At 41.8% G+C, this 27,876-nt stretch overlaps 1 protein-coding gene across 1 annotated transcript; it reads left to right on the top strand.

Annotated features, from left to right (window-relative positions):
• The first annotated feature begins 67 nt into the window (after positions 1-67).
• Positions 68-27,876, top strand: LOC146808856 (uncharacterized). The gene is made up of 2 exons (XM_085614791.1): positions 68-1,297; positions 27,514-27,876. The coding sequence occupies exons 1-2, from the start codon at positions 68-70 to the stop codon at positions 27,874-27,876; spliced, it is 1,593 nt and encodes a 530-aa protein (XP_085470917.1).

Below are 27,876 nucleotides of genomic sequence, written 5' to 3'. Positions count from 1 at the left end.
ATCACATCTCTACACTTCAGCTGAGCTGCGATTATCCGCTGTCAAGAAAGTACTGACAGCAGTTCAGATGGCAATCCTGAAAGAACGTGCGCTATCACAAGGGAAACGTATGCTGGTGGTGACACCATATCCTGCCCTCAAGGCAGTGACGAAAGCTAGTGTACCTAATTCTAAGGCTTTGCATCCAAGGTGGATACAATGGGCCACTTCCTTGACTTCGCCAGACGTCACATATATCTTTGACGCGGCATTACAGACTCAGGAGTTCTTACAATATGAATTCGTTCATCCACCTCCTGTGTCTATGTGCCAGCTCGAGGATTACCATTGTGTCATTTACACTGACGGGTCTGCGCAGCCCGCAACTGGATCAAAGCACGCCTATTCAGCGGCTTGCGCAATTGTGGTGGGTACATTCGTAGATGGTGAGTTCCACTCCGATGTTTTACATACACAGACATTGGGTGATTGTACCGCGCAGTTGGCGGAGCTTCGTGCTCTGGTGCTTGCACTGGAGTTTGCTGATCCTCAAGTCACTACTCTTATAGTGAGTGACTCGTTTTATTGTGTCCAAGCATACAACGATAATCTTCATTTCTGGTCTCAGAACGACTACGATGATTCCAAAGGTAGCACGATTAAGCATAAGTTGCTTTGGGTTCGAGTGGCAGATCTTAAAGAACGTCTGCCTCTAGTGGATGTAATTCACAGTCTTGGTCACCAACGTGTTGGCGTCCATGCTGTCGGTAACAGTTTAGCTGACGAGGCAGCAAAAACCGCAGTGGCGACATACTTAGTAGCAACAGTTACAAGATCCAAAAGTAAGATCGATGATGACATCTTGGCGGCTATTGCTGCTACAGAGACGGGGAATGGCTTTCCAAAAGGCTTCCCCTCTCATTACCATTATCACTTAAGTCCTGATAACGTCCCGTTAGTGAGGATTAACGACGTTGGTGACAGATTGATTCCGAACGCGGACTGCAGACCATCTTTGATATCAGCAGCCCACGAGGGCATGGCGTCCGCGCATGCCGGTGTTGCGGCTACGGTATCTTTATTACAACAACGTTACTGGTGGTTCGGCTTATACAAACAAGCACGCGCCTATGTTCTTGATTGTGACATCTGTCAGCAGATCAAACCTTCATCTGCAGCGCGTCCACCACAAACGCAGTTGTATATTTCTAATAAACCACTTGTTTGCGTTTATTTAGATCATTGCGGTCCTTTTACCTCTGATACTGCGTACAAGTACATCATGGTTGCAGTGGATTCGTGCACACGTTTTCTGTGGGTGTGACCACAAAGGAGTGCTGATGCCTGTAATGTCATCAAGGATTTGCGTGTCTTTGTTGGAAGTTTTGCGTGTGATACCTTTCATTCTGATCACAGCCCTGCGTTCGCCTCTAAGGCGTACAAAGAAGCTATGAGAAATTTGGGGGTCCATGTCAATTTTCGTCTCCATACCGGCCTGAGGGCAATAGTGTGGTGGAGCGGATGAACCGTGACTTAAAGCAATCTTTGACAGCCAGGGTCTTAGGTACTGGCCGGAACTGGCTAGTCCACTTGTATGACGTCCAACGCGCACTTAATAATCTCCCTAGAAGGTCTCTGGGTGGCGGACCCCATACATGATGCTCTTTGGCATACAAATGTTTGTCCCAGACCTTGATGGTCTAGACATGGCGGCGTCGGCCGCTCCCTTTGACCTAGATGATCACTGTGCTGGATTGCAGAATCTTCAAGAAGCCAGAGACACTCTAGCGAAGGAACACGTACCCTCCACATCTGATGCTGCACTTCAGATTCTGGTAGTCGGCTGGCTACCTCGAGTTGGTGACCCGGTCCGTGAGAAGGTGGAAAACAAGAAGGAGTTTGGCCCCTCTTATCGTGCACCGGTTCCGGTGCTTGGAGTACAGGGTACTCGTACAGTCATTTTACCTCCACATCCTGGTCGCAAGGATAACAGGTACATCTCTATTGACAATGTCAAGCTACAGCGAGTGGCTGATAGTTCTTAGTATGACACCAGCAGTATCTTGCCCTTCGATGCTGAGAAATTCTGTTGTAGCCCCTGCTTCTAACACCTTGCCTGATATTGCCGTCGAGATGCATGCAGTCACTGGTCCTTTGCTACCACCGACGGCTAGTGATCTGCCTGAGGATCCTGAGTATGCTTATCCTATAGAAGTCCCGGTGCCTCTTTTGCAATCAACTGTGATTACCCAGTCACGTTCTTCTTTTGACAATAATTCTATGACTTCCATTGTCCCGTCGAAGGTTTCCATTTTTGCTGCCTGGTTCAAAAGACCTTTTTGATTCCCCCTTGGACTTACATTTGGCTGGTGCTCCTAAGTATTTTTTTGTTTATGTCCATTGGCTTTGTGGTAGTGTTTTTCAGACTTATCAATGGACACTACCTAAAAGAAAGATCTACAATTGGTCTAATTGATGGAACTTTGGCCCCCTACTCCTCATCACATATCATGAAGAGAGACCAGACATTTGTGAACATTACCGCCTGGCCTGTCTGTGATGGGATCACCTGGGATGCTGTTAAATTTCAAATTCATGGCCCCACTGAAGTAATTAATGTGCCGAATGTATTTCGTGTTTCTATGGGTGATGTGGTTAAACAGAACATCCACTCGGATGATTAGGATGTTAAAGCCATTGAAGCACTATTTTCTGATTTGAAATATTATGCTGCATTTGATGCTGAAGATTTGTATTTAGATACTGCAAATTATGATGAGCAATTCTGCTATCAACATTATGGCACACACTTCCTGCACAAAGCAAATACGTTTAGGAATTTTGTAAATTACACTCAATGGGAACACTGTCCCGCACCTAGGCTGGGCAGCTCAGTCATATTAGTGCAGAAATACACGTATTTTTCTAATTTCAGTGTATCAAACCCGGCCTCTTTTTATTTTAAGGTAGCGCCTGAGTCTGCTTCTAAAGTTAGACTGACACACACCAAATTGTTGTATTCCAAGTCCTTTATGGACGAGTTGGCAATTGGAGGAAATGATCTGTGGAAGGCTACTATCGATCTTAAATCGGTTTGGGGTTCTAAACTGTGGCAGGTACAGGGAACAGAAGCTTTGCATCGTGCCTGTCTTATCCCGAATCATATGTTATTTTTAAATTCTTCAATTTTTCAGACCACCTGTTTTGGATTGGGTACTACAAAAAAATTAAATTTACCTTCGATTCCGGATCTGGGTGCTTACCCTGGTTGGGGTAATCATACAGATCTTTCCCTTTCTAACTTGCAGGCATACGTGTCCAACACATCATTCAGCATTACTGATTTGAATCCGGAAGGGTGGTTGGTGTGGCAGACAAGTTCAGATGTCTGTCCACATCGGTTTCTAGGTTTCAAACGGGGGTATACACAAGTGCGTGTGGACCCACGTTTTGAATCCTCTCATAGTGTAACTACCTACTCTGTGGGGAAGTTATGCCAATCATGGCTGCAACATTCTACTTTAGCATCTGTTAAACTTCATTTATCTAAATTAAACGACAAAATAGATTTGAATGATTTTGTTAAGGGTCCTGCTATTGGCAGGTCCAAAAGATGGGTATATGCTGTTTACAACAAAGTTTGGAAGCTGGCACAGATTGAGGCTGCATCCAGATTACGTGCTATTGATCAAGCCAATATGGAGAAAGTGTTGGCTGTAATAGATAATAGCATTAACACCCTGTCTTCCAGAATTTATACTTTAGATAATATTGTGTCATCTGTGTTAGACATTGTGCAGGATGATTTGTCTGTATTGTATCATGGTCAAAACCAATTGCGTTCTATTATGCAGTTTACGTGGACCTTGCAAACATTAAAGGCAGGGAAGGTACCTTGGGATTACATGAATGTTTCATCTTTGTTCCTCCCTTTTAATTTAACTGCAAAGCAACAGTTTATGTCCATGAAAGATGCTACTTACTCACTGCTGCACATTGAGAAGTTAGAACCTTTACCTTTCTCTGTTGCTGAATTAAATTCTGCTGTGTGGTTTATCCACGGGTTGATCATGTTACCTTTTCCCCTGTTTAAGTTTAGTTTGTGCATGAAACATTATGCTCTTGGCAGATACGAACAACTTGGTTCTGCCTTCCTGCACGAAGTTTGGTCACTTCCATTCACGTATAGATGTGTGAGAGACAGCGCAGAAGTTTACTTGAAAGGAGAGGAGTGTACTTCCACTCCAGATCATTCTGTAGTTTGTAGACATATTCAGTTACATGGTGCTTGTAATGTACAGGCCCCTAATTTAGCGTGCATCCTGAAAGGGATTCTGGTGCCAGTTATAACACCGTCTTTTACACTGCTTGCCAACGGTAGTTATTTGATATTAAATAATGAAGCTTGCTGTGGGATGTTAGTGGGCATTCCTTACATAGTGACTGTATCACAGTGAGTAGTTTGCTGCAATAACGTTCTTTTCCCACCCCCGCATGGCCGGCTCGATGTTTCTATCTGGCCTTCTATTCCAACCATGAAAGCAGAGTTCAACAAGATGAGCAGAATAAGGGCTCCATTGTCTCAGAAAGAAGTCGCGTTGACTTCATCCCGTGAAACATTTGTCCTTCACATAGCTAACACACGCACGGAAGTACAAGCTCTTTTAAATACTGATCTCCCACTACATTTTGTAACCCTGATTCAGACTATCTTTAATGCCTCGTCAACTAGTGACTCGGTTAATTTTTTTAAAATTGTGGGCTCCGGCCTCGTGACCTCCTTTCAAACTATTTTTGGTGTGATCCCCGCATTTTTTCATTCTATTTTTTCCAGAGTCTTCGGAGGTCTCCCTTTGCTTCTTGCCCTTGTAGCTGGGGTGCTTCTATTGATTTGCGTGCTGCACAATGGATGCACAACTTGCGTTTCAAGGCAGCATGCCCAGGCTGCTCCATCTGCGTAACCGGATGCTTGATAACTATGGCACTTTACCGTTGGCGACCTTAAGCAGCGCCTATTAAATTGTCGTTCCGGTTTCCCTTCTTTACTTGTGTGCAACCTGTTTTTCATTGCCTAGATTGTCCATTCCAGTGGGCTCTGGATTTGTGCTTGTCGTCATCGGTGTCTCCTGCTCCGGATTATGGACAGCTGATGACCCCTTTAGTGGTTCATGAGTTGGACTGTTCTGGTATCGGGATTATGGCCTGTGCGGCTGCGCATGGAGTCCTTGGGAATTGGGACATCGGAAAGGCGGCTGCTGACATCTTGGAACGGAGTTATCTTGAAGAACCCGCCTGTTGTCCAAGTTTGGTGCTTGAGGCTCCTTTAGTCGAGGAACACGTGTGTTCCTTTCCCTTGCTTAACTGGATGGCAGATACTTTTGCGGACCGTTCCAATAATTTTCTCTTGGAAGCTGTTGCAACTTATTGTGCTTACACCCTGATGAATTGACTTTGTGCCCTCGTCATTTCATGGTACGGCCATCGATGTTTTGCTTTTTTCCTTTTGAGGAGGTTTTTTCCTAACAACATCGTTTTCCTTTTTATTTTTTTCTTCGAACTTTTTCACTCACCTTATATGGACTTATGGTTCATGCCCTTGGTTCCGTTCTATCGAACTTGAACTCTGCATTCTTGAAAGTGCGCCCCTAGTGGTTAGTGGTCCGATCAAAGGGGGGTGTGGTGATGATACCTATCTCCCTATGTACAATGCTAAGTTAGCACAACTGCGTTAGATGTTAGAAAGCCATCTTGCCGCTTCTGCTGCTTTTGCACGCGACACTGTAGTCACATGTTATTAATTAAAAGAAATGCTTACTCGACTTTGCTTCACATGAGAACTGTCTGTTGTTTAAAATCCCTAACAGTGAGCAGTGACCTTGGTCTGTACACTGTGTAAAGAACGAGTCTGGGTCACTAGACGGTGCATGTTATTGTGTTCAGGTTGATCGTACCACTATTTAGCCATAACATGCACGCAGCTGCAGATACCTGAAAGACGAGTGCTTTTTAATATTGCAGTACAGCATGTTTTAGAGTCAGTCGGCAGAAGAGTGTTCCCAGGAGAGAGCCTAGCTGATCCTGTGATGTGATTCCACTAAGCTGACCTATACGGTATGGGGTTCCCCATTCAAGCCTAGAGACCTTCTAATAGTCTAATAATAATACTATTAGTTTACTAGCGAAAGGAGGGTGGCTGCTTTCCACTGTCATTTTATTATGATTGCTCCTTTCATTTTCTATGGTATTGTAACAATGCTGATGGTTCTGATCTTAACCATGTGTCTGCTTATGTTAGCCAAAATACTGCATCTTAGGACGCGAGGTTTATAAATTAAACTCTTTAAACTTTAACGGTGTCTGTTTATTCTGTTGTGGACTGATATGAGAATAATAACGAAAAGGTATTTCTGATTCCCACCATTCCTGAGAATATTCGAAGTCGCTTGTTCTGGGTTGTCTATACATTGGGACCGCCGAGCTAGATCTCGGATAATGAATGGGACACTAAGCTAGTCGGATAAGGGGTTCTGGGTTCTGAGGGGAGTTTTTGGTACACCACAATTCTCTGAGGTCCTGGGTTCCTGCGCATAGTTCTGTGCATAAGCAGAATCCCTGCAACAATAGCTATGACCTACAATCCACACTGTGAACATCTTTCAAGGAGATCTGGATGCACTCAGAAGGTGTCTTTCAGTAGAATGGCAATATGAAAAGAAAGATAGTTGTAAAATGGAGGCTTACAAACTTTTTTTAGATAAAAAGAGCTCATTGGCTGTTTAAGATCATTCTACACTAAAAACTAGGCTGTAAGTTTAAATTTTTAAAAGCATGTTTTGTATTGGTTCAGAAAAATGTGTTCCCACAGAACATTACTTTGGATTTGCTGTTAGGTTTGAAAAGTCAAGCACTCTTGCTCTTTGGATTAGAAACATTGTGTGCTGAACTTCTGACCTCTCTGCTCACACCAGTGTTCCATGACCTGTTGCTATGGTAGGAGGCAGAAGTCATGTTGGGGGTAGGGATCATTTGGAAAGGGTTGAAATTTGCAACCAATAGAAATGTGTGTTTCCATTTGAAAAAAATTGGGAAGCACTGTGATTTGAAGTTAACATGTATATGTGTGAAAAAAGAGAGGGAAACATTGCCATTTACTGGTTCTGCTGAGAGGTGTACAGTTCAGAGATTCTGGCTCTGATAATCGGCTGTGTGAGTGCCACATTTCTTTCTCAACTAACTACTTTTAAAGGTGAGTTATGAATTTGAGAGGGGATGTATGTGGTGCATTTTGATTAAAAAAAATGTAAATGAGATTCTTGTTTTAAAGTTGTGTTTTACATTTTATGTTTTGGAAGATATTTAACTGCCTTGACCTTGTCAGATATTATGGAGTATGTCTTCACCATAAGTAAAGGTGTACTGGTATCACCCAGGAATATTGTTTTCTGCCTAGAATCACACAATGGGCCCGATTCACAGAAATAACTTAAGACAAAATCCTAAACTTACTACTTTTGGTATTCACAGAAGTTAGGATTGTGTCTTAAGTTTGTCTTAAGACAAACTTAAGACAGACTTAAGACAGACTTAAGACAGACTTAAGACAGACTTAAGACAAACTTAAGACAGACTTAAGACAGACTTAAGACAGACTTAAGACAGACTTAAGTTAGGATTTTGTCTTAAGTTTGTCTTAAGTCTGTCTTAAGTTTGTCTTAAGACAAAATCCTAACTTCTGTGAATACCAAAAGTAGTAAGTTTAGGATTTTGTCTTAACTTAGTTCTGTGAATAGGCCCCCATGAGTCTGTGTGCACACAGGAATTTGTTGTCAGAGATTTAATTCGTGGTGGTCTGGTTCTGTAAGACTTGTATTCGTAGGAAAGGGGCAGCTTGTTTTCTTGAAGTGTGGTGGCTAGCATTCAGCACAAATCAATATCTCACAAAAAAAAGGCAAATGCTAACACATTTCAAAACAACAGGGTAGATTTTCCTTACAGTCCTGCAATGGGTGAGGTAGATCATACATGTTCAAAACTCTAATTAACCCTTACCACACATGTACTCTTACATACATCTCTGCAGTCTTCATGCAGTTCTGCAAGCGTCCATGCTGATCTCTCTTGCACCTGACAATACACAGTCTCCAGAAACATACTTTTAGCACACAGGCAGCTGCTCCTCCTGCACTCCCATGCTAAGTATTCAGCACTGTGTGGTATTTCAGATAGCAGTGTGTAACGCTAACACATTCAATGTCACCAAGGCTCATTTCCTTTGCTCTAGTCTAATCACTCACCCAGGTTCCACACGCTCATGCTCTCAAGTAGCTGTTAGGACATGTGCTCTTTTCTGCCTCTCTAAACTATAAGGAAAATGTGTCAGGCTCTTACAGTAATTATCACTTGCAAAACCACAGCTGTAAATGTGCTTTGAAATTGCAAATGAAAAATCGTTTTCTGCCTAGAATCACACCATGAGTCTGTGTGCACACAGGAATTTGTTGTCAGAGATTTAATTCGTGTTGGTCTCGTTCTGTAAGAGTTGCATTCGTAGGAAAGGGGCAGCTTGTTTAATTGGACTGTGATGGTTTGCATTCAGCAGAAATCACTATCTCACAAATGAGAGGCAAATGCTAACACATTTGAAAATAACAGGGTAGATTTTCCTTCCACTCCTGCCATGGGTGAGGTAGATCCTACATGTTTAAAACTGCAATTAACCCTTACCCCACATGTACTCTTACATACATCTGTGCAGTCTTCATGCAGTTCTGCAGGCATCCATGCAGATCTCTCTTGCACCTGACAATACACAGTCTCCAGAAGCACGCTCTTATCACACAGGCAGTTGCTTCTCCTGCACTCCCATGCTAAGTATTCAGCACTGTGTGGTATTTCAGATTGTACTGTATAACGCTACCATATTCAACATCACCAAGGCTCATTTCCTTTGCTCTAGTCTAATCACTCATCCAGGTTCCACATGCTCATGCTCTCAAGTAGCTGTTAGGACATGTGCTCTTTTCTGCCTCTCTAAACTATAAGGAAAATGTGTCAGGCTCTTACAGTAATTATCACTTGCAAAACCACAGCGGTAAATGTGCTTTGAAATTGCCAATGCAAAATTGTTTTTCGGCCTAGAATCACACCATGAGTCTGTGTGAACACAGGAATTTGTTGTCAGAGATTTAATTTGTGTTGGTCTGGTTCTGTAAGACTTGCATTCGTAGGAAAGGGGCAGCTTGTTTTCTTGAACTGCGATGGTTTGCATTCAACAGAAATCACTATCTCACAAATGAGAGGCAAATGCTAACACATTTGAAAACAACAGGGTAGATTTTCCTCCACTCCTGCCATGGGTGAGGTAGATCCTACATGTTTAAAACTGCAATTAACCCTTACCCCACATGTACTCTTACATACATCTGTGCAGTCTTCATGCAGTTCTGCAAGCGTCCATGCAGATCTCTCTTGCACCTGACAATACACAGTCTCCAGAAGCACGCTCTTATCACACAGGCAGTTGCTTCTCCTGCACTCCCATGCTAATTATTCAGCACTGTGTGGTATTTCAGATTGTACTGTATAACGCTACCACATTCAACATCACCAAGGCTCATTTCCTTTGCTCTAGTCTAATCACTCACCCAGGTTCCACATGCTCATGCTCTCAAGTAGCTGTTAGGACATGTGCTCTTTTCTGACTCTCTAAACTATAAGGAAAATGTGTCAGGATCTTACAGTAATTATCACTTGCAAAACCACAGCGGTAAATGTGCTTTGAAATTGCCAATGAAAAATCGTTTTCTGCCTAGAATCACACCATGAGTCTGTGTGCACACAGGAATTTGTTGTCAGAGATTTAATTCGTGTTGGTCTGGTTCTGTAAGACTTGCATTCGTAGGAAAGGGGCAGCTTGTTTTCTTGAACTGTGATGGTTTGCATTCAGCAGAAATCTCTATCTCACAAATGAGAGGCAAATGCTAACACATTTGAAAACAACAGGGTAGATTTTCTTTCAACTCCTGCCATGGGTGAGGTAGATCCTACATGTTCAAAACTGCAATTAACCCTTACCCCACATGTACTCTTACATACATCTGTGCAGTCTTCATGCAGTTCTGCAAGCGTCCATGCAGATCTCTCTTGCACCTGACAATACACAGTCTCCAGAAGCACGCTCTTATCACACAGGCAGTAGCGTCTCCTGCACTCCTATGCTAAGTATTCAGCACTGTGTGGTATTTCAGATAGCAGTGTGTAACGCTAACACATTCAATGTCACCAAGGCTCATTTCCTTCGCTCTAGTCTAATCACTCACCCAGGTTCCACATGCTCATGCTCTCAAGTAACTGTTAGGACATGTGCTCTTTTCTGCCTCTCTAAACTATAAGGAAAATGGGTCAGGCTCTTACAGTAATTATCACTTGCAAAACCACAGCGATAAATGTGCTTTTAAATTGCAAATGAAAAATCGTTTTCTGCCTAGAATCACACCATGAGTCTGTGTGCACACAGGAATTTGTTGTCAGAGATTTAATTCGTGTTGGTCTGGTTCTGTAAGACTTGCATTCGCAGGAAAGGGGCAGCTTGTTTTCTTGAACTGTGATGGCTAGCATTCAGCACAAATTAATATCTCACAAATGAGAAGTAAATGCTAACCCATTTGAAAACAACTGGGTAGATTTTCCTTACACTCCTGTAATGGTTGAGGTAGATCCTACGTGTTCAAAACTCCAATTAACCCTTACCCCACATGTACTCTTACATACAACTCTGCAGTCTTCATGCAGTTGTGCAAGCGTCCATGCAGATCTCTCTTGCACCTGACAATACACAGTCTCCAGAAGCATGCTCTCAGCACACAGGCAGTTGCTTCTCCTGCACTCCCATGCTAAGTATTCAGCACTGTGTGGTATTTCAGATAGTAGGGTATAACGCTACGACATTCAACATCACCAAGGCTCATTTCATTTGCTCTAGTCTAATCACTCACCCAGGTTCCACATGCTCATGCTCTCAAGTAGCTGTTAGGACATGTGCTCTTTTCTGTCTCTCTAAACTATAAGGAAAATGTGTCAGGCTCTCAACCACAGTAGTAAATGTGCTTTGAAATTGCCAATCAAATATTGTTTTCTGCCTAGAATCACACCATGAGTCTGTGTGCACACAGGAATTGTTTTCAGAGATTTAATTCGTGTAGCTTTTATTGTGTAAGACTTGCAGTCGTAGGAAAGTGATAGCTCATATGATATGTTTTGAAAAGCTCATAAAAAATATAGGAATATATATAAATTACATAAAGGTATTTTTTTTTTTTGTTTCTTTCAGGTATTGGTGAACAAGACTGAAATAAATTAAAGATGCCTATAACATCAAGAAAGAGAAACAAACAGCAACAACATCTATATTTGAAGACAACTGGACAAAAAAAATTAGTTGAAGAACCTCATGTTGGAAAAAAGAAACAGCCTTCTGGTAAGCAGACTAAGGATTTTTTAAAAAATATCCTCAAGCAAAGAAAAAATGTAAAAAATATATGCACTGGAAATAGTGTTTCAAGTAGAAAACAACAAGACAATCGACAGAATATACTAAATGCTAATGTAGAAACAGAAGTAAGAAAGAATGACTTAAAAAGAAAAATAGATTTTAAAAACATTCGTTGAAAAATGTTTGAGAGAATAGTGATGTTCAATTTGCTAAAGGATGTGAAAAAATATAGGAAGAAAGCCAAATTTTATAAGAAAAAGAAACATAATGAAACAATTGTTGCCAAGGCTTTGGAGTTAAAAAGGAAACTATTCATTTTAATTTTGAACAAGATCCGTACATTAGATAAATTAGTGAATGTAATGAAGTCAAAAAGCAAAAGAAAAAGAGAAGTGAAAAAAAAACTTTTGTAAAGTGTTGTTAGGAGAATGGAAGCATAGTTCAAGTACTGAACCATTTTTTAATGAAGAGAGTTATCTTCAAAGTAATAGTTTGCTGCATGCAGTTGACACCAGTGGTCGAGCATATGAAGTTAAGGATGGTTGTGTAATGGAAAAGGAAAAAATGGTTCCAAGAAATGAGGAAGAAGTGTTAGCTGATGAGGTTATGGGGAGACGTCCTAAAGCCCCAGTGTACATTTGGAATTGTAGTAGTATTTGTACTGTACGACAGGAATCTATTGATAAATTTAGGGACTTTCTAAGAGAATATAGTAAAAAGAGTGTTAAACAGAAGATTAAGGTGCTTCAAAGACTAGATCCATGCAGAGTGATAGAGAATACTGGTTTGCAAGGACATTCTCTGGCTTGTCTTTCTAGGAAAGTTTGTCAAAGTTTTTTTCACCATTTTAGGATGCCGGCAGTTCATCATACTGAAATGAGAAAGTTTGTGGGAAGATTGTATTTTGCTAAAAGTCCAGCACCAAAGTTACATGAGTTGAATAGTGCTCTGTTCCGTGGATCTGTAACCGATGTGAAGAAGGTTTGTGAGGATATTGAGTTTTGTTACTTTGGTCCAGAGCTAGAAAGTGCAGGAAATGACACAGTTATTGAAGAAAATGTGGAAGAGAATGTAGAACCCACTGTTAGTAAAACATTTGAAGATCAAATGACAAAATTTACTATCATCTCTAATGAAAGACCAAATATTTGTTGTATTTGTTGCCGGAGAAGCCATTACAAAAATCAAACAAGGAATGTTGATCTCTATAAAAAAAGTGAAAATGAAAATAATTATGAGTGAAAGAATTTTGCTACATATTTGTTTCTGGAAAATTGTTTTCATTTAGGTGAAGATCAGCGTATTTGTAAATACTGTTATAACAAGTTAGAAGAACATAAAATGCCTGCTAGAGCTGTACATAATAATTTAGAATTGGTTGATATTCCTGCAGAACTTAGTGATTTAAATACGTATGAGTCTATACTCATTCAATGTGTGCATCCGTTTCAGACTATAGTTCGTATGGAGCCCAAAACAGGCAAATTACCTCCTTCAGATTTACAAAGAGGTTTAAAAGGAAGAGTTGTCTATTTGCCATTGGATTTGAAAAAAAATATTGAAACAATTGATGCAGATAGTTTGAAAATTGAACCATTAGTTATTCTGGTTAATGGTGTACCTACAAAGAATAAGAACATTTGGCAGGAGCTGGTGGATGTACGAAAATTACAAAGAGCACATTTATATTTGAAAAGAAATAATAAATGGTATGAATCAATTTATATGGATGAAGATGAAGAAGATTTACTAGCAGACACAGGAATACCAACTGGGCAAATTGAAAAAGTGGATAAGTCAAAAGAAGAAGAAATTTATGAACATTTCAGCATACATCCTCTTCATTCTAAAGAAGTTATGGGAAACACTATTGATCTCTTTCAGATGAAAAAAGCAAAAGGAACTCCCATGAGTGTATGGGAGGAGAGCTTGGAAGCTCGTTGTTTTCCCCAGCTGTTTCCTACAGGAAAAGGTGGATGATATGATGAACGTCCAGTACAGATTCCTGCTTCTGAGTATCGGACTACAAGATTATATGCAGAAGATCCAAGATTTCGTCAAAGTATTCCTTATTTATTCCATCTTTTATTTGAAAGTGACTTATCAGCACTATCTTATGCGGTAAATCACATTTTGAATACTGGAGTACATCTACATAATGTGTCTGCAAAGGATTTTCTGAACAAAGTGCAACAGCGAGATGATCATTTGGAATCTCAATTGATTAATCTAATGGCTTGTCAGCGTGGGAGTAATGAATATTGGTACCGACGCCATGGAGAATTGAAATGTATGTTACGGAATTTAGGAACTCCTACATGGTTCCTTACCCTAAGCTGTGCAGAGTACGCTTGGGATGATTTACTGGATTTTCTTCGAGAGGCAAATTCAAATATTGAAAACATCCAATACAAGACAGCAGGAGAATTGTGCTCATTGGATCTGGTTAATGTTTGCAGATACTTCAATCATAGATTTGAGGCTATGATGTACTTCATCTGCAATAAAAAAAATCCACCTCTTGGAGAAGTTGTGGATTTCTTTTGGAGAAAAGAGTACCAAGCAAGAGGTGCTCCTCATATTCATATGCGGTTGTAGATCAAGGATGCCCCAAAATTTGGAACAGATTCTGATGATGCAGTTTTATCTTTCATTGAAGGATATGCAACATGTGCTATACCTAAAAGCAAGGAAGAAAAAATTTAAAAGTGCAAGTTTTACGTTTCCAAAGTCATCGGTGTGGAAAATACTGTCGACGAAAGTACAAGAGTAAAGATAAATTCTACACAAAATGTCGATTTGGATTTCCACGACCTGTTCTTTCAAAAGGAATAGTAAACAGTTTTATGTCAGCTGTGCGACATACTATTACAAGAAAATCACCTAAGAATACCTACAACCTACGAAGAAAACAAGAGTCAAAATATATGAATGACTACAACCCAGTCATTTTATCCATTTGGAATGCTAACATGGATATACAGTATGTAGCTGACAATTCTATTGCTGTTGCTCGGTATGTCACATCTTACATCACTAAATCTGAGAAAACGGAATTGAAAGAAATGTGGGAAGAGATTTCTCACGAGAAGACTGTCAGTAAAAAGCTATACTGTTTCAGTTTAAAGATGTTATTGCATAGAGAAATTGGCTCTTACGAATGCTCAGATAGGGTATAATCTGCAAGTCTGTACTCCAAATCCAGAAGAATAATTTGGGTAAGTTTAGGCCTTGCAGGAATGCAAAATCGGGTACTGAAATCTATTCGAGAAATTGAATATTTAGCAGAGTCCGAACCTGAAAGTACAGACATTTTAAGAACAAACATGTTGGACACATATTACCCAAAGAGAAGTCATCATTTTGAGAACATGTGTCTCTATGAATTGCTGCAGAACTACATTTATAAACGGAATGCCACAGAAGACTTCAACAATGGAAAATATAAAGTCATTGGTGAGGAAGGATCTTTGGTAAAACAAACAAAAGGAAGTTTGATTAATCACAGAAAGCTGAGTTGCGACACTACTGACAAGAAGGAATTTTACCACTTAGCACTTTTGCAGTTGTTTAAACCATGGCGCTCAGAGGATGAATTACTTGGACATTTTCAAAGCTATGAAGATTCCTTTAATGCATGCAAAGATACCATAGAATGCAGTACTTTCACAACTTATGTACAAATGTTAAATGAAGAAATTGAACAAGAAGCAACAATTGCAGCTGAAGTAGCTAGAGACAGTTCTCAAGACAGTCAAAGCTCTGGGACGCTCAGTCAAGATCCCCTAGGACAACCAATCGTAGAAAATGAAGCTGCAATAGCCATGACTGAAGTGGAAACAGCTATGAATCAAGCTCAGGAAGATTTAATAAACTTACCAAGTTTGGAACAGCAACTGAATGATGAACAACAACAAATTTATGAGGAAGTCACAAAACAAATTGATCATGGATACCTACATGAAAATAAAGAGTGCTCATGCACATCATTTGAACCAATCAGAATGTATGTGAGTGGACAAGCTGGAACTGGAAAAAGTTTCTTGATTAAGGTAATTAGAAGCTACCTACAGAAAAAAACTGATTCAACTTTGTCTTGTGTTGTTACTGCTCCAACTGGGTTAGCAGCATATAACATAAAAGGAATTACCCTCCATCGTTTGCTAATGTTACCAGTAGAGCATGAGAACAAAATACAATACCACAAGCTAACAGGAGAAGCATGTTTTGAAGTTGCAAGAGTATTAAAAAAAATGAAAGTTTTCATTATTGATGAGGTAAGCATGGTATCAAACTTAATGCTTCCCTTTGTGCATTTAAGAATGCAGCAAATTCTAAAGACAAACTATGACGTGCTATTTGGAGGAAAACATGTTATAGTTTTTGGGGATCTACTGCAGCTCACTCCAGTTAAAGGACAACCAGTATTTTAGACTCTTACACATGAAGACACAAAAAAGTTGTTAGGAAGTATAGGTAATGTGAATATTTGGACATACTTTGAGTATAAAGAACTCATTACCAATATGCGGCAAGCAAATGATGATGATTATGCAAGTATTCTCAAAGATATCAGAATTGGACTACTCACAGAACATGGCAGAAAAGCTTTACAGAGTCGATTGCTACGTAATTTGTTTCCAACAGAACAAATAGTTCCAGAGAAAATATACTAGAAAATTGCTGGAAAAAATACTGTAATCTGCTTAATGCCAACACTACATGAATGCTCTATATTCAATCAAGAACTTTTGAAATTGGAAAATGAAGAGATTGTAAAACTGAAAGCTGTGGATAAAATACAACATGAAGGAATAACTATTATATTGACAAGCAAATTGACAACTAAATTGGATTCTCTAGAGAAAAACATATCGAAAACAGCAGGTTCAGAAAAAAATCTTTATATATGTATGAACTGTTGAGTAATTTTAAGACGTAATTTGGATGTAGAAAAAGGTTTAGTGAATGGAGCTATGGGTAAAGTTGTGGGTTTTGTTAATTACCAGAAAAAAGATGGAATTTAATTTTTACAAATAAAATTTGATCAGATTGAAGAGGTTAACCCCTTCGGTGCTCATGACGGAATGGTTCCGTCATGACCCACGGTTGAGCTGTGCTCATGACGGAACCATTCCGTCATGACCATGCCCGCGCAAGATTCCGCCAGCACAGCGGCGGAATCTGCGCAGCATCGAAGGGGTTAAAGACATTTGTCGTTGTTCAGTTCGTTTCTTGCTTGTGAAAGACTTATATGTACGTAGGAAGCAGTTTCCATTTTCTCTAGCATATGCTGTAACTATTCACAAATCTCAAGGATTAACTGTAGATAGTGCTTTTGTAAACATTGGATCTACTGTGTTTAAAGAAGGTATGGCATAAGTTGCTTTGTCACGCGTGAAAAAAATATCTGGTTTATTCATGATAGACTTTGATGAGTCAAAAGTTAGTGCTGATGCAAACTGTGTAAAGGAATATAATAGATTAAGAAGAAGCTATGCTCCTCGTTTAGGTCAGTATCCTGTGTTTGAAAAACGTGTTGTTTGTCGGAAAAGGAGAATTGAGAATATCTGTAATGAGGATGTACAGAAGAGAAAACAAAAGGAGAGTGATGTGATTCCAAGCAAAAAGAAAAAGGACAATGTTGAAGAGGTTGTTGGTTGTCATTTTGAAAATAGCTCTGGTGTCAACTGCTACGCTAATGTAGTGCTGAATGTTGTATTTTATCTTGAAAGTTTGCAAGAGCAGATAATACTAAATCATGAAAAAAGATTCTGTTCTCTGCTGAGTTTTCTTTTTGAGAAGCTGAGTAATGATAAAACTAAAATAGAAAGTGCTTCTGATGTTAGAAATCTTTTAGATGTATGTTCAGGATGTACACAGTTTACTCAAAACTGTTTGAACACATGCAGCTCTAATGTTGATTCTGAAAGGTTCATATATTTAACATTACCAGAGAGTAAATCAGTGACTTTTAGTAAATTAGTTAAAGATGCAAGTCACAACATGTTCTCAATGTAAATTTAAATAAATATGGACAGTATGTAATTTTAATGATGCAACGTTGTAGAGCTGATGGAACAAAATTGGACACTTTAATAAAGAAGTTTACAGGACATCAATTATCAATATCAGGAAAAATTTTGTTGCAGTTGCTATAATTTTCCATTATGAACCTTGTATAACTTCTGGTCATTGCACAGTTTATCTAAAATGTGAAAAAGGCTGGACACTGTGTAATGATTCTCAATTGATTTTCAAGCAACGTTTGCCTGCAGAATTACCAAATTCCTACTTAATTTTTCTAAAACTAAAATTTTAGATACAAATTGCAGCATCTGAAGAAGCCATTATTTCGATTTTATTGGATTACCATTGGTTATTTCACCAAAAAAGAATTAAAAAATTACCATTTTGCCTCATGGAAAGGTAAAAATTTCTATTGTGGACTTCTTTGACAGATATTATTTTGGTGTATGAGCTTAAGCAACAAGATTTACAGACGTTATTTATTGCAAAGTTATTGTTCTTAGAAGATATTTTTAATATATATGTTACATTTCTATCAAGGTTTGTTTTACTGAGAAGAGATTCAGGGCTTTTTTTAAACAATCTTTCAGATTGTTAATTTTTTTGCCCGCTGTTAAGTGATGAATGCAATTGATATCACAATTTGCAGTGAAATTCAATATATTCTGAAAACAGCAAAAAAAGGGCAAAAAATTACTTTGTTAAATATGAAAATATGTGTACTGTATTCTAATATGTATTGTAAAATATTAATACTTTTTTTCTTTTTTTTCAGATCGAGAAAGAAAATTTAGGAAATGTAATCCTTTTTTCTAGCAATTAAATAAAAACATTTATTTCTAATTAAGTTATTTTGTTGGTCAGGTAAGTTTGAAATATCTGTATTTCTCACCCCTTCACTTTCATGCTCCCTTTTCTTCACTTCTCCTCACTCTGCTTTTCTCATTCCCCATCTCTCTGTATTCTTCCTTTACTGCTCTTTCGTAACTCCCTCACTCCTTCTATACTACTCCCCTAGGTTTACTGCCTCCATCACAACTTTTTCAACCATGTATCTCTCCCTGTCTCCATGTGTCTCAGTCATTCTAACTGCCTTACTCCTTCTCAGTTCCTTGCTCTCTGTCTCTGTTTCTGTCTCTCTCCCTTTGTCTGTCTTACCCTTAATTTCCTTTACATCTCTGTGGCAGATTAACAAGGCCTCTGCGCCACCACTACGTCACTTTTCATAACGTACTGATGGCGCAGGGAGCTCCTTCATATTTACAAGGAGAGGAAAAGCCACCCTGCGTGACTTGTCATCTCCACATAAATACAGCCACTTCACACGCAGCACTGTGTGTTGAAGGGGCATTCCATGGGTGTTGTTGTGGGTGTTCCCACGCAACACACAAAGAATTAGACACATCTCCAGGTTTACGATAAATCGTAACTCTGGAGATGCGTGTGAATGCTACACCACCCTAGAGGTGGTGTTGCGAGGCACAACGAGGAGAAATGTTTTTATTTATCCTCGTTTTTTCCTCTTTTAGTGCGTCCTCCATTTTACAGCACGCATTGAAAGAGGAAAAAGCCTCTTGTGATTGTTTTTGTGCAGGAAGGTGTCCCTTCCTGCACAAGAACAATCTCCCCACCACGCAGGCATCCTTGTACCATGGTGCAAGGGAGCCTGCGCTGGCTCATGGCTGCAGTTTGTACGCCTACGCAGGGGAGCATAGAGATGCGACAAAAAAATCTTTAAAAAAAATAGAATTAAAAAAAAGTTTAAGTGTTTGGGTGTAGGTTGGCTCTAAATAGAGCCATTGTGTTAATTGAGTGTTTTTTGGTACCTATAAGTAAGTATCGATCCAGTGTCTAAAGATCAAGAGGAAGACTCTGTTCCCTTCATCTGTGAAATGTACTCTTGCTCTTTGGATTAGAAACATTATGTGCTGAACTTCTGACGTCTCTGCACACACAACTGTTACATGATCTAATGCTATGCTAGCAGGCAGAAGTCATGTTGGGGGTAGAAATCATTTAGAAAGGGTTAAAATATGCAAAAAAAAGAAATGTGTGTTTCCATTTAAAAAAAAGGTGGAGAACGTGAAAAGGGGGTAGGGTACAGAGTTCCTGGCCCCCTACCTTTTGACAAGAGGTCCCTAAAGGACCATGAAGGGTGAAAAAAACATTTAACTTTATTTAAAAAACCAAGGGGTGCGCGTACCGTGCGTGCACGGTGCGCGCATGGCGGGAAAAATAAATACAAATAAAAATAAAAAAAAACATTTTTAGATGTTAGGTGGCTCTAAAAAGAGCCGTTGTGTTAATTGAGGGACAGAGGAAGGAAAGAATGTCAAAAATTATAGGGTGCCGCACATGTGCTGCTGTATCTTGATATCTATTCGGGGAATGCTGGTCTCCCCCAAAGCAAGAAGAGCATTACACGTATTGCACCGTATATGCACCCTCTCAAACAGAGGGTGAATGTCCAGAGGAGCAGAAGAAGGTGAAGCTGCCACCGCAGATGAAGTGCTCGGCTGAGCTGCCGATGATGTACTCGGCTGAGCTACTGTGGATGTGCTCAGCTGAGCTGCAGGAGGGTTTTCTCTAGCAGGTCGAGCATAAGCCACTGGATGTACATCCCTAACGTGCCTGATTATAGTAAAGATACTAAAAGAGTATTTCTTTTTAGGATCTCCTCTGGATAAGACACGACTACAAAGAGTGCAGCTGACTTTGGGAGCATTGACTTTCTTCTGCCCCTCTGGAAATGTAAAATATTGCCAGATAAAAGAATCTTTCTGTTTCCTCTGTCTCTGTCTCACAAGAGTCTCCTGCTCACTCCCAGAAGATGACTGCTGCTCTGCCATTGTATCACAAAAACAGTTCAGCTACTTCTCCCAGGGAATCAGAAGAAAAAATGAGGGGAGTGGGTGTGGTGTTAGAAGTTTCTGGAACTAAAACTACTATAATCCAATGAAAAGTGTTGTTTCTTGATCACATGACATACCGTGCGTGCACCATACGCTTACGGTGCGCGCACGGTACAAGCACGCATGCGCGTACGTAGGACGAGCGTACGGAGCACGCGCGCATATGCAAAAAGAACACGCGCGCATGCGCATTCGGAGCACGCACTCATGCGCGTATGGAGCACGCACGCATGCGCAAAAAGAACACGCGCGCATGCGCGTACGTAGCACGCTCGCATGCATCACGGACGAAGTACGCATGCGTACGTAAATCACGTACGCATGTGCACACGGAGCACGTACGCATGCAAACCACGTGCGCGCACCGTATGCGTACCGAACCGTGCGCGCACCGTAAGCGTACGGTGAGCGCACGGTCAAAAAACAATGTTTAGAGGTTTGTAGGAGATATTAACTATTCTGTTCAACTATATCTAAAAAAATTTAAAAAAAGGTTAGCCATTCCATATTGCAGGATGCAGTAAATCAATAATTATATACATAGGTAGCATAATGTAAAATAAATAAATAAATATTATAATAATACATTCATAAATTAGCATTTAAAAAACCTTTGAAATGCACAGAAAAAACCATAGGTTTCACACACGTTATAGTTAGGAATTAGCATTTAAAAAACCTTGCAAAATCACTGAAAAAACCATAGGTTTCACACACGTTATAGTTAGGAATTAGCATTTAAAAAACCTTGCAAATTCACTGAAAAAACCATAGGTTACACACACGTTATAGTTAGCTGGACATTTCACTCATACAAAACCAATGAAATTCCCCCGTTATAGTTAGTTCTGCTAACTATAACTCGCGTGCCCGCAATCCACTGCTGAAGACGTCACATATTACATCACTCATGACATGGTCAGTGACATCACTCATGACATCACTGATGACATCTCAAATGACATCACTCATGACATCACTGATGACATCATCCATGTGATAAATTAGTGCATCTTCTCACACCCTAATATAACCTTTGATACACCGACTCAAAATTACAGAGTTCAATTTTCAAAACCATACATACTCCAATACCAATAACTACATACCCACTTATTAACTGTTAGGTCTAGATACACCTCCACTCATTCACCTGTACAGTCACTCATATTTACAGTCACTCCATACAAGACTAGCATATGCATTTATACGCGTCTATAGACACTCACACACCGCCAATCAACCATTGAGGTACTGACAGACCTAGTCAGTCGTACAAGTAATTAAACACAGTCCAATTTACTCACCTATACAGTTAAACACACTCAAATTCACTTACTCATAAAAATAGTAACACATTCTTACACTCGTATATAATCATTGATACAAGCACACAATCATCCATACAGCCACTGTCACAATCACACACTCTCACATCTACCCACTTATATACTCTTACACGCATATATACTTCCTTTCACATATGTAATTACTCACAAATGTATCATTGAGATATACATTCAATCCCTAACACACCCATACATACACTCACTCCTACATACAGTCCATCACAGATACACTCTTAAAACCATGCACCCATAGAATCACCCACTCACACATCTAGTCACAGAGTCACACACACCCTACCCACACAAACACTCAGGAACCCATAGAGATACTCAGATAAGCAATCAATAACTCATATAGACACTCATATAGCTATTCACAAAACCATGACGCCACTTATACACCAACATGAAGACACAAACAGACATTTACACAGTTTAGTCAGAAGCCTGCAGTAAGATACATTTAATGACTCACTTATAGAGTCACTTACGCACCACAGAAAATCATCCATTTACACACTTGTACACCCACTTATTCTTCAACAGGCCTTTCCCTTTAAATATTAAACATATTAAAATTGTTCAGAAACACATACTCAATGGATGATGTCATCAGTGATGTCATGAGTGATGTCATTTGAGATGTCATGAGTGATGTCACTGACATGTAATAAGTGACGTCATCAGCAGTGGATTGCGGGCGCGCGAGTTATAGTTAGCTGAACTAACTATAACGGGGGAATTTCATTGGTTTTGTATGAGTGAAATGTCCAGCTAACTATAACGTGTGTGTAACCTATGTTTTTTTCAGTGAATATATATATATATATATATATATACACATAAAAAACTGTGGTTTTGCTGGCGTGATGCCTGATCGCTGGTGGTGCACAAAAAGTAGCGCTACCACAAGCGCTAGAAATATGGAACAAACAATTCCCCAATCTTCTATGATTGAAGACCCGGCACTCATGATCACAGGTATTCTTCCATTTATTGCATGGTTACATTAAACACAAAAAACCACAGGGACGCGTTTCGGCAGTCTCACTGCCTTCTTCCACCTGTTTTGCGCCATATTGGTGCTTCCTTTAAAGCCTTACAAAAATAATAAAAATAGAAGATGCCTTATGTTCCACATTCACTGGGTTTTCACTCGTACGTGGGAGAATAACATTTATATTCAAAACTTGCTGCACAACTCAAATTTCTCATTGAAGTCACACCAGAGTAGAGCCTGCAAATACCATTGCTTTCATGGTTTTACTAGCTGTGCTACTAAGAGTTAAGCCCTTAAGTTTGTTTTAAAAAAAAAAAATGGTCCCATCATGCATTTCTATGTTGCTTGCAAAACCCGGACTAGATTATTTCAAGTTCTTCAATTAAAAACGGCATTGTGATAATAGTTCTTTTTTAAAAGTCCAATAAGTCACATTTTCTGTCACTTTAAACCAAATTCTTTCCAGCGCAGTTACCCCGCAATAGTCATTAACTCCTTCCAGGCATTTCTGTTTTCAAGGACGTTTTCGCCGTACCACTCAGAAACACCTCACTTGCACTTAATGTCCAAAATTCAGGGATGAAAACTTACGGTGGCAACTTTAACCTGCCGAAATATTGATCTGCGTGTTCAATGTAGCCAGTTCAAATAAGCAGTAGTAATAGGATCCTATGACACCACCGCTGCTTCGGCCAGTGCCTTTAGCGGTGCCCAGCTCCATTGAAAGGGTGGTTATACTTGGATGAGGATGTGCACTTCAGCATGCTGTTTTTAATTGAAGAACTTGAAATAATCTAGTCCGGGTTTTGCAAGCAACATAGAAATGCATGATGGGACCATTTTTTTTTTAACGCTCTTAAGGGCTTAACTCTTAGTAGCACAGCTAGTAAAACCTTGAAAGCAATGGTATTTGCAGGCTCTACTCTCGTGTGACTTCAATGAGAAATTTGAGTTGTGCAGCAAGTTTGGAATATAAATGTTATTCCCCCACATACGAGTGAAAACCCAGTGAATGTGGAATATAGGGCATCTTCTATTTTTATTATTTTTGTAAGTCTTTAAAGGAAGCACCAAAACAGGTGGAAGAAGGCAGTGAGACTGCCGAAACGCGTCCCTGTGGTTTTTTGTGTTTAATGTAACCATGCAATAAACGGAAGAATACCTGTGATCACGAGTGCCGGGTCTTCAATCATAGAAGATTGGGGAATTGTTTGTTCCATATATATATATATATATATATAATACCTACTGGCGGTCGCCAGTAGGTAGTTATAGTTAGGACCTATTTTCCATAGGAAATCTGCAACATTCTATTCCCAATATCTTTGGCGCCGGTTGACGAATCTTCGCAAAATTTTCAAAACTCGTGGGGCGCTCCAGTCCGCTCCTATCCTGAAAGTTTCATAGTAACTCGTCAAGCGGGGGCCGAGAAAAAATCGGGGTTCCAAAACATGTTTTCCCCATGCAATTTCCAATAGGAAACTTTAGCCGCAGCTACAGCCCGAACTGATGAATGGAATTACACTAAATTTGGCAAACAGGTAGCCCTTGGTTCAGGGTCATGCCTTTTTGTTAAATGGTGAAAATCCATTCAGTAGTTGCTGAGAAATTCAATAGGAAAAACATATATATATATCTAGGGCAGCGGATCCTCCTGACCACGAGCTTTATGCTAATTGGCTGTCAACACTTCAAACCAGGAAGTGTTGGCAGACATCTTGTACCTCGGTAGAACCGAGGCACAAGAAAGTAGTGAAACAAACACCCAAAACGCAAAAAGGGGGCAGGGTAGAAACACCCTGACGCCCTAGGCCTGCTTAAGGGGGTCCCACAAGGAACCCCAAGGCCAAAATGGCGGAATGCGTGTACGATCAGCGCATCCCGCCTCAGAAAAAAAACGAAGCATGGGCCAAGTCCCGGTGGCAATATATTATAGTAATGGGGAGCCCAGAGGGGCCCCCCAGCCCCATGGACCGCCACCCCCCTGGGGATTTTCTGAAATATGTGGGGGGGCTCTCAGCCCCCCTAGCCCCAGGGACCGTCACCCCCCGGGGCTTTAAAAAACATGGGTGGGGCTCAAAGGCCCCCCCAAACCCTGGGGACCGCCACCCCCGGGGCTTTATGCTAATATATGTGGGGGGGCTCACGGCCCCCCCGCAGCCCTGGGGACTGCCACCTCCTGAGGCTTCTGTTTTAAAGAAACATGTGTTGGGGGCTCAAGCCCCCCCACACGCCCCGGGAACCACCACCTCCCTGGCACTTTAAATATTCAAATTGGGTGATCCATGACGACCCCCCAGCCCTGGGAACACCACCCCCCGGTGCTTTGGAAATGGTGGGAGGGGGGGCATGAGGCCCCCCTCCTGGAGCCTTGTCATGGCCCTGGGGTCCGCCACCCCCCAGGGCCGGCTCCTGCAGTGTCCCGGGGTTCCCACACCCGATACACTGTAGTTTGCTATGGCAGGACGGGAGCTCTCTCTTTCAAAATTCAAACCAAATTGCTTTTCCACACGGGGAGCTGCATATTAGCAGCTCCCCATGTGGAAAAGCAATGCCGGCTCTCGCAGGAGGCAGGGAGCCGGCGGGACCATGGGGGGATTGGGGACCCCCCATAGCCCCCAACGGAGAGGGCCAGCCCCGGGGGATGGGGTCTCCAGGGCTATTAGTGGCCCGGGAGGGGGGCCTCGCCGCCCCCTCCCCAAACTTTGCAAAAAATAAATAAATACTTTTTTTTTTTTTAAAAAGGCCCCGGGCCTTGGGGTCCCCGGAGCCATAAGTGGCCTGAGGAGGGGGGCAATGCAGCCACCCTCCAAAAGATTTAAAATAAGAAAAAAAAGGCCATGCCGCAGGGGATGGGGTCCCCGGGGCCAATTAAGGCCTAGGGAGGGGGCCACGTGGCCCCCTTCCCAATTTTGGGATTTAAAAAAAAAATTGGGGGGCAGGCCCTGGGGGATTGGGTCCCCAGGGCCAAGAATATTAGGAAAAGAAGGGGGGTCACACAGCTCCCCTTCTCAAAAAATAAAAAATAAAAAGATCGGCATCGCACCGGAGGCCACACCCCCTCCTTTCAGCACTCTGCAAACGCGCCCCCTGGTGCGTTTGCAGATGGGGAACGAATTCCCCTTGAATACTGAGGGTCCCTGGGGGCCAACTAGCCCACCAGGAACCTCCAAGATGCGCCAGGGGGCTGCGTTGCAGAGAGGTGTTCTGAGGCCACGCCTCTTTTTACACCTCTCTGCAAAGCAGCTCTGTGGCGCTTAATGGAGGTAGCTGTTGGGCTAGTTGCGCCCCAGGGACACTCAGGATTCAAGGGGACTTAATCCCCCAATTTAAAACGCACCAAGGGGCGCGTTTGCACAGTGGTGAAGGGAGGGGGTGGACCTGAGGTGACCTGTGTGCAAACACGCCCTGTGGCGTGTTTTAAGTTGAGGAATTGGTACCTCTTCAATCCTGAGGGTCCCTGGGGGCCAACTAGCCCACAAGGTACCTTCAGCAAGCGCCACGGAGCTGCGTTGCAGAGTATTGTAAAAAGGGTCGTGGCCTCTGAACACCTCTCTGCAACGCAGCACTCTGGCGCATACTGGAGGTACCTGGTGGGATAGTTGGCCCCTAGAGACCCTCAGTATTGAGGAGGAATTCATTCTCCAACTTAAAACACGCCACAGGGTGTGTTTGCAGACATGTCACCTCAGGCCACGCCCCCTTCCTTCACCATTGTGCAAACGCGCCCTGTGGCGAGTTGTAAGTTGGGGAATTAATTCTCTTTCAATATTGAGGGTCCCTGAGGGCCAACTAGCCCACCAGGTACCTCCAGTATGCGCCATGGAGCTGCATTGCAGACAGGTGTTCAGAGACCACGCCCCTTTTTACACCTCTCTGCAATGCAGCTCTGTGACGCTTACTGGAGGTACCTAGTGGGCTAGTTTGACCCTAGGGACCCTTAGGATTCAAGGGGACTTAATTTCCCAACTTAGAACGGACACAAGGCATGCTTACACAGTGGTGAAGGGAGAAGACAGGGCCTGAGGTGACATGAGAAAACACGCCCTGTGACGTGTTTTAAGTTAGGGAAATAATTCCCCTTCAATCCTGAGAGCCCCTGGGGGTCAACTAGCCCACCAGGTGCTTCCAGTAAGTGCCACTGCGCTGTGTTTTAGAGAGGTGGCCCAGGCCGTGCCCCTTTTTACACCTCTCTGCAACGCAGCTCTCTGGCGCTTACTGGGGGTACCGAGTGGGTTACTTGGACCCTAGGGACACTCAGGATTCAAGGGGACTTAATATCCCAAATTAAAACAGAACCAGGGCACGTTTACACAGTGGTGAAGGAAGGGGATGAGGCCTGAGGTGACGTGTTTAAACACGCCCTGTGGTGGGTTTTAAGATGGGGAAATGATTCCACTTCAATCCTGAGGGACCCTGGGCGCCAACTAGTCCACCAGGTGCTTCCAGTAAGCACCACTGTGCTGTGTTTCAGAGAGGTGGCCCAGGCTGTGCCAATTGTACACCTCTCTGCAACGCAGCTCTGTGGCGCTTATTGGAGGTACCTAGTCGGCTACTTGGACCCTAGGGACACTCAGGATTCAAGGGGACTTAATCTCCCAAATTAAAATGGCCACAGGGCACGTTTGCACAGTGGTGAAAGGAGGGGATGTGGCCTGAGGTGACGTGTGCAAACATGCCCTGTGGCGCTGTGACAGGTTCGACGGGGCTCAGGAAGATAATAGGGACAGTGACTCTCTATCTTTATTGCAGACTAGGGACTGGCCCTTTAACGAAGATACGGACTCGGGGGGGGCGGAGTTCGCCCCTGTGACATCGGCCTTTGTCGACCTATCAGTGTCCTCCACGTCGTTGAAGAAGGACGACCCGGAAGACGCCAGCACGAAAACCGTACCCAGCGAAGGAGAGTGGAAGCAGACGGCGGAGGAGCGGAGACGACGGGAACCCGACAAGGACGACGGGACCGAACCCGGGAGCAGCGCAGAAGCAACAGAGGAAGGGCCAGGAGGCCGAGTACACTGCGCATCGCCCAGCCACACTTCAGGAGAAGTGTGGCTACCAGAGGTACGCAAGAGGATCCGGGGGCTGTTCTCCTTTAAAGGGGGAAGCGGGTGA

This window comes from Triturus cristatus, chromosome 7 (genome assembly GCF_964204655.1).
Source record: "Triturus cristatus chromosome 7, aTriCri1.1, whole genome shotgun sequence".
NCBI lineage: Eukaryota > Metazoa > Chordata > Amphibia > Caudata > Salamandridae > Triturus > Triturus cristatus.
Note: the sequence above shows the minus strand (reverse complement) of the source record. Positions and strands in the feature narration are given on the sequence as shown.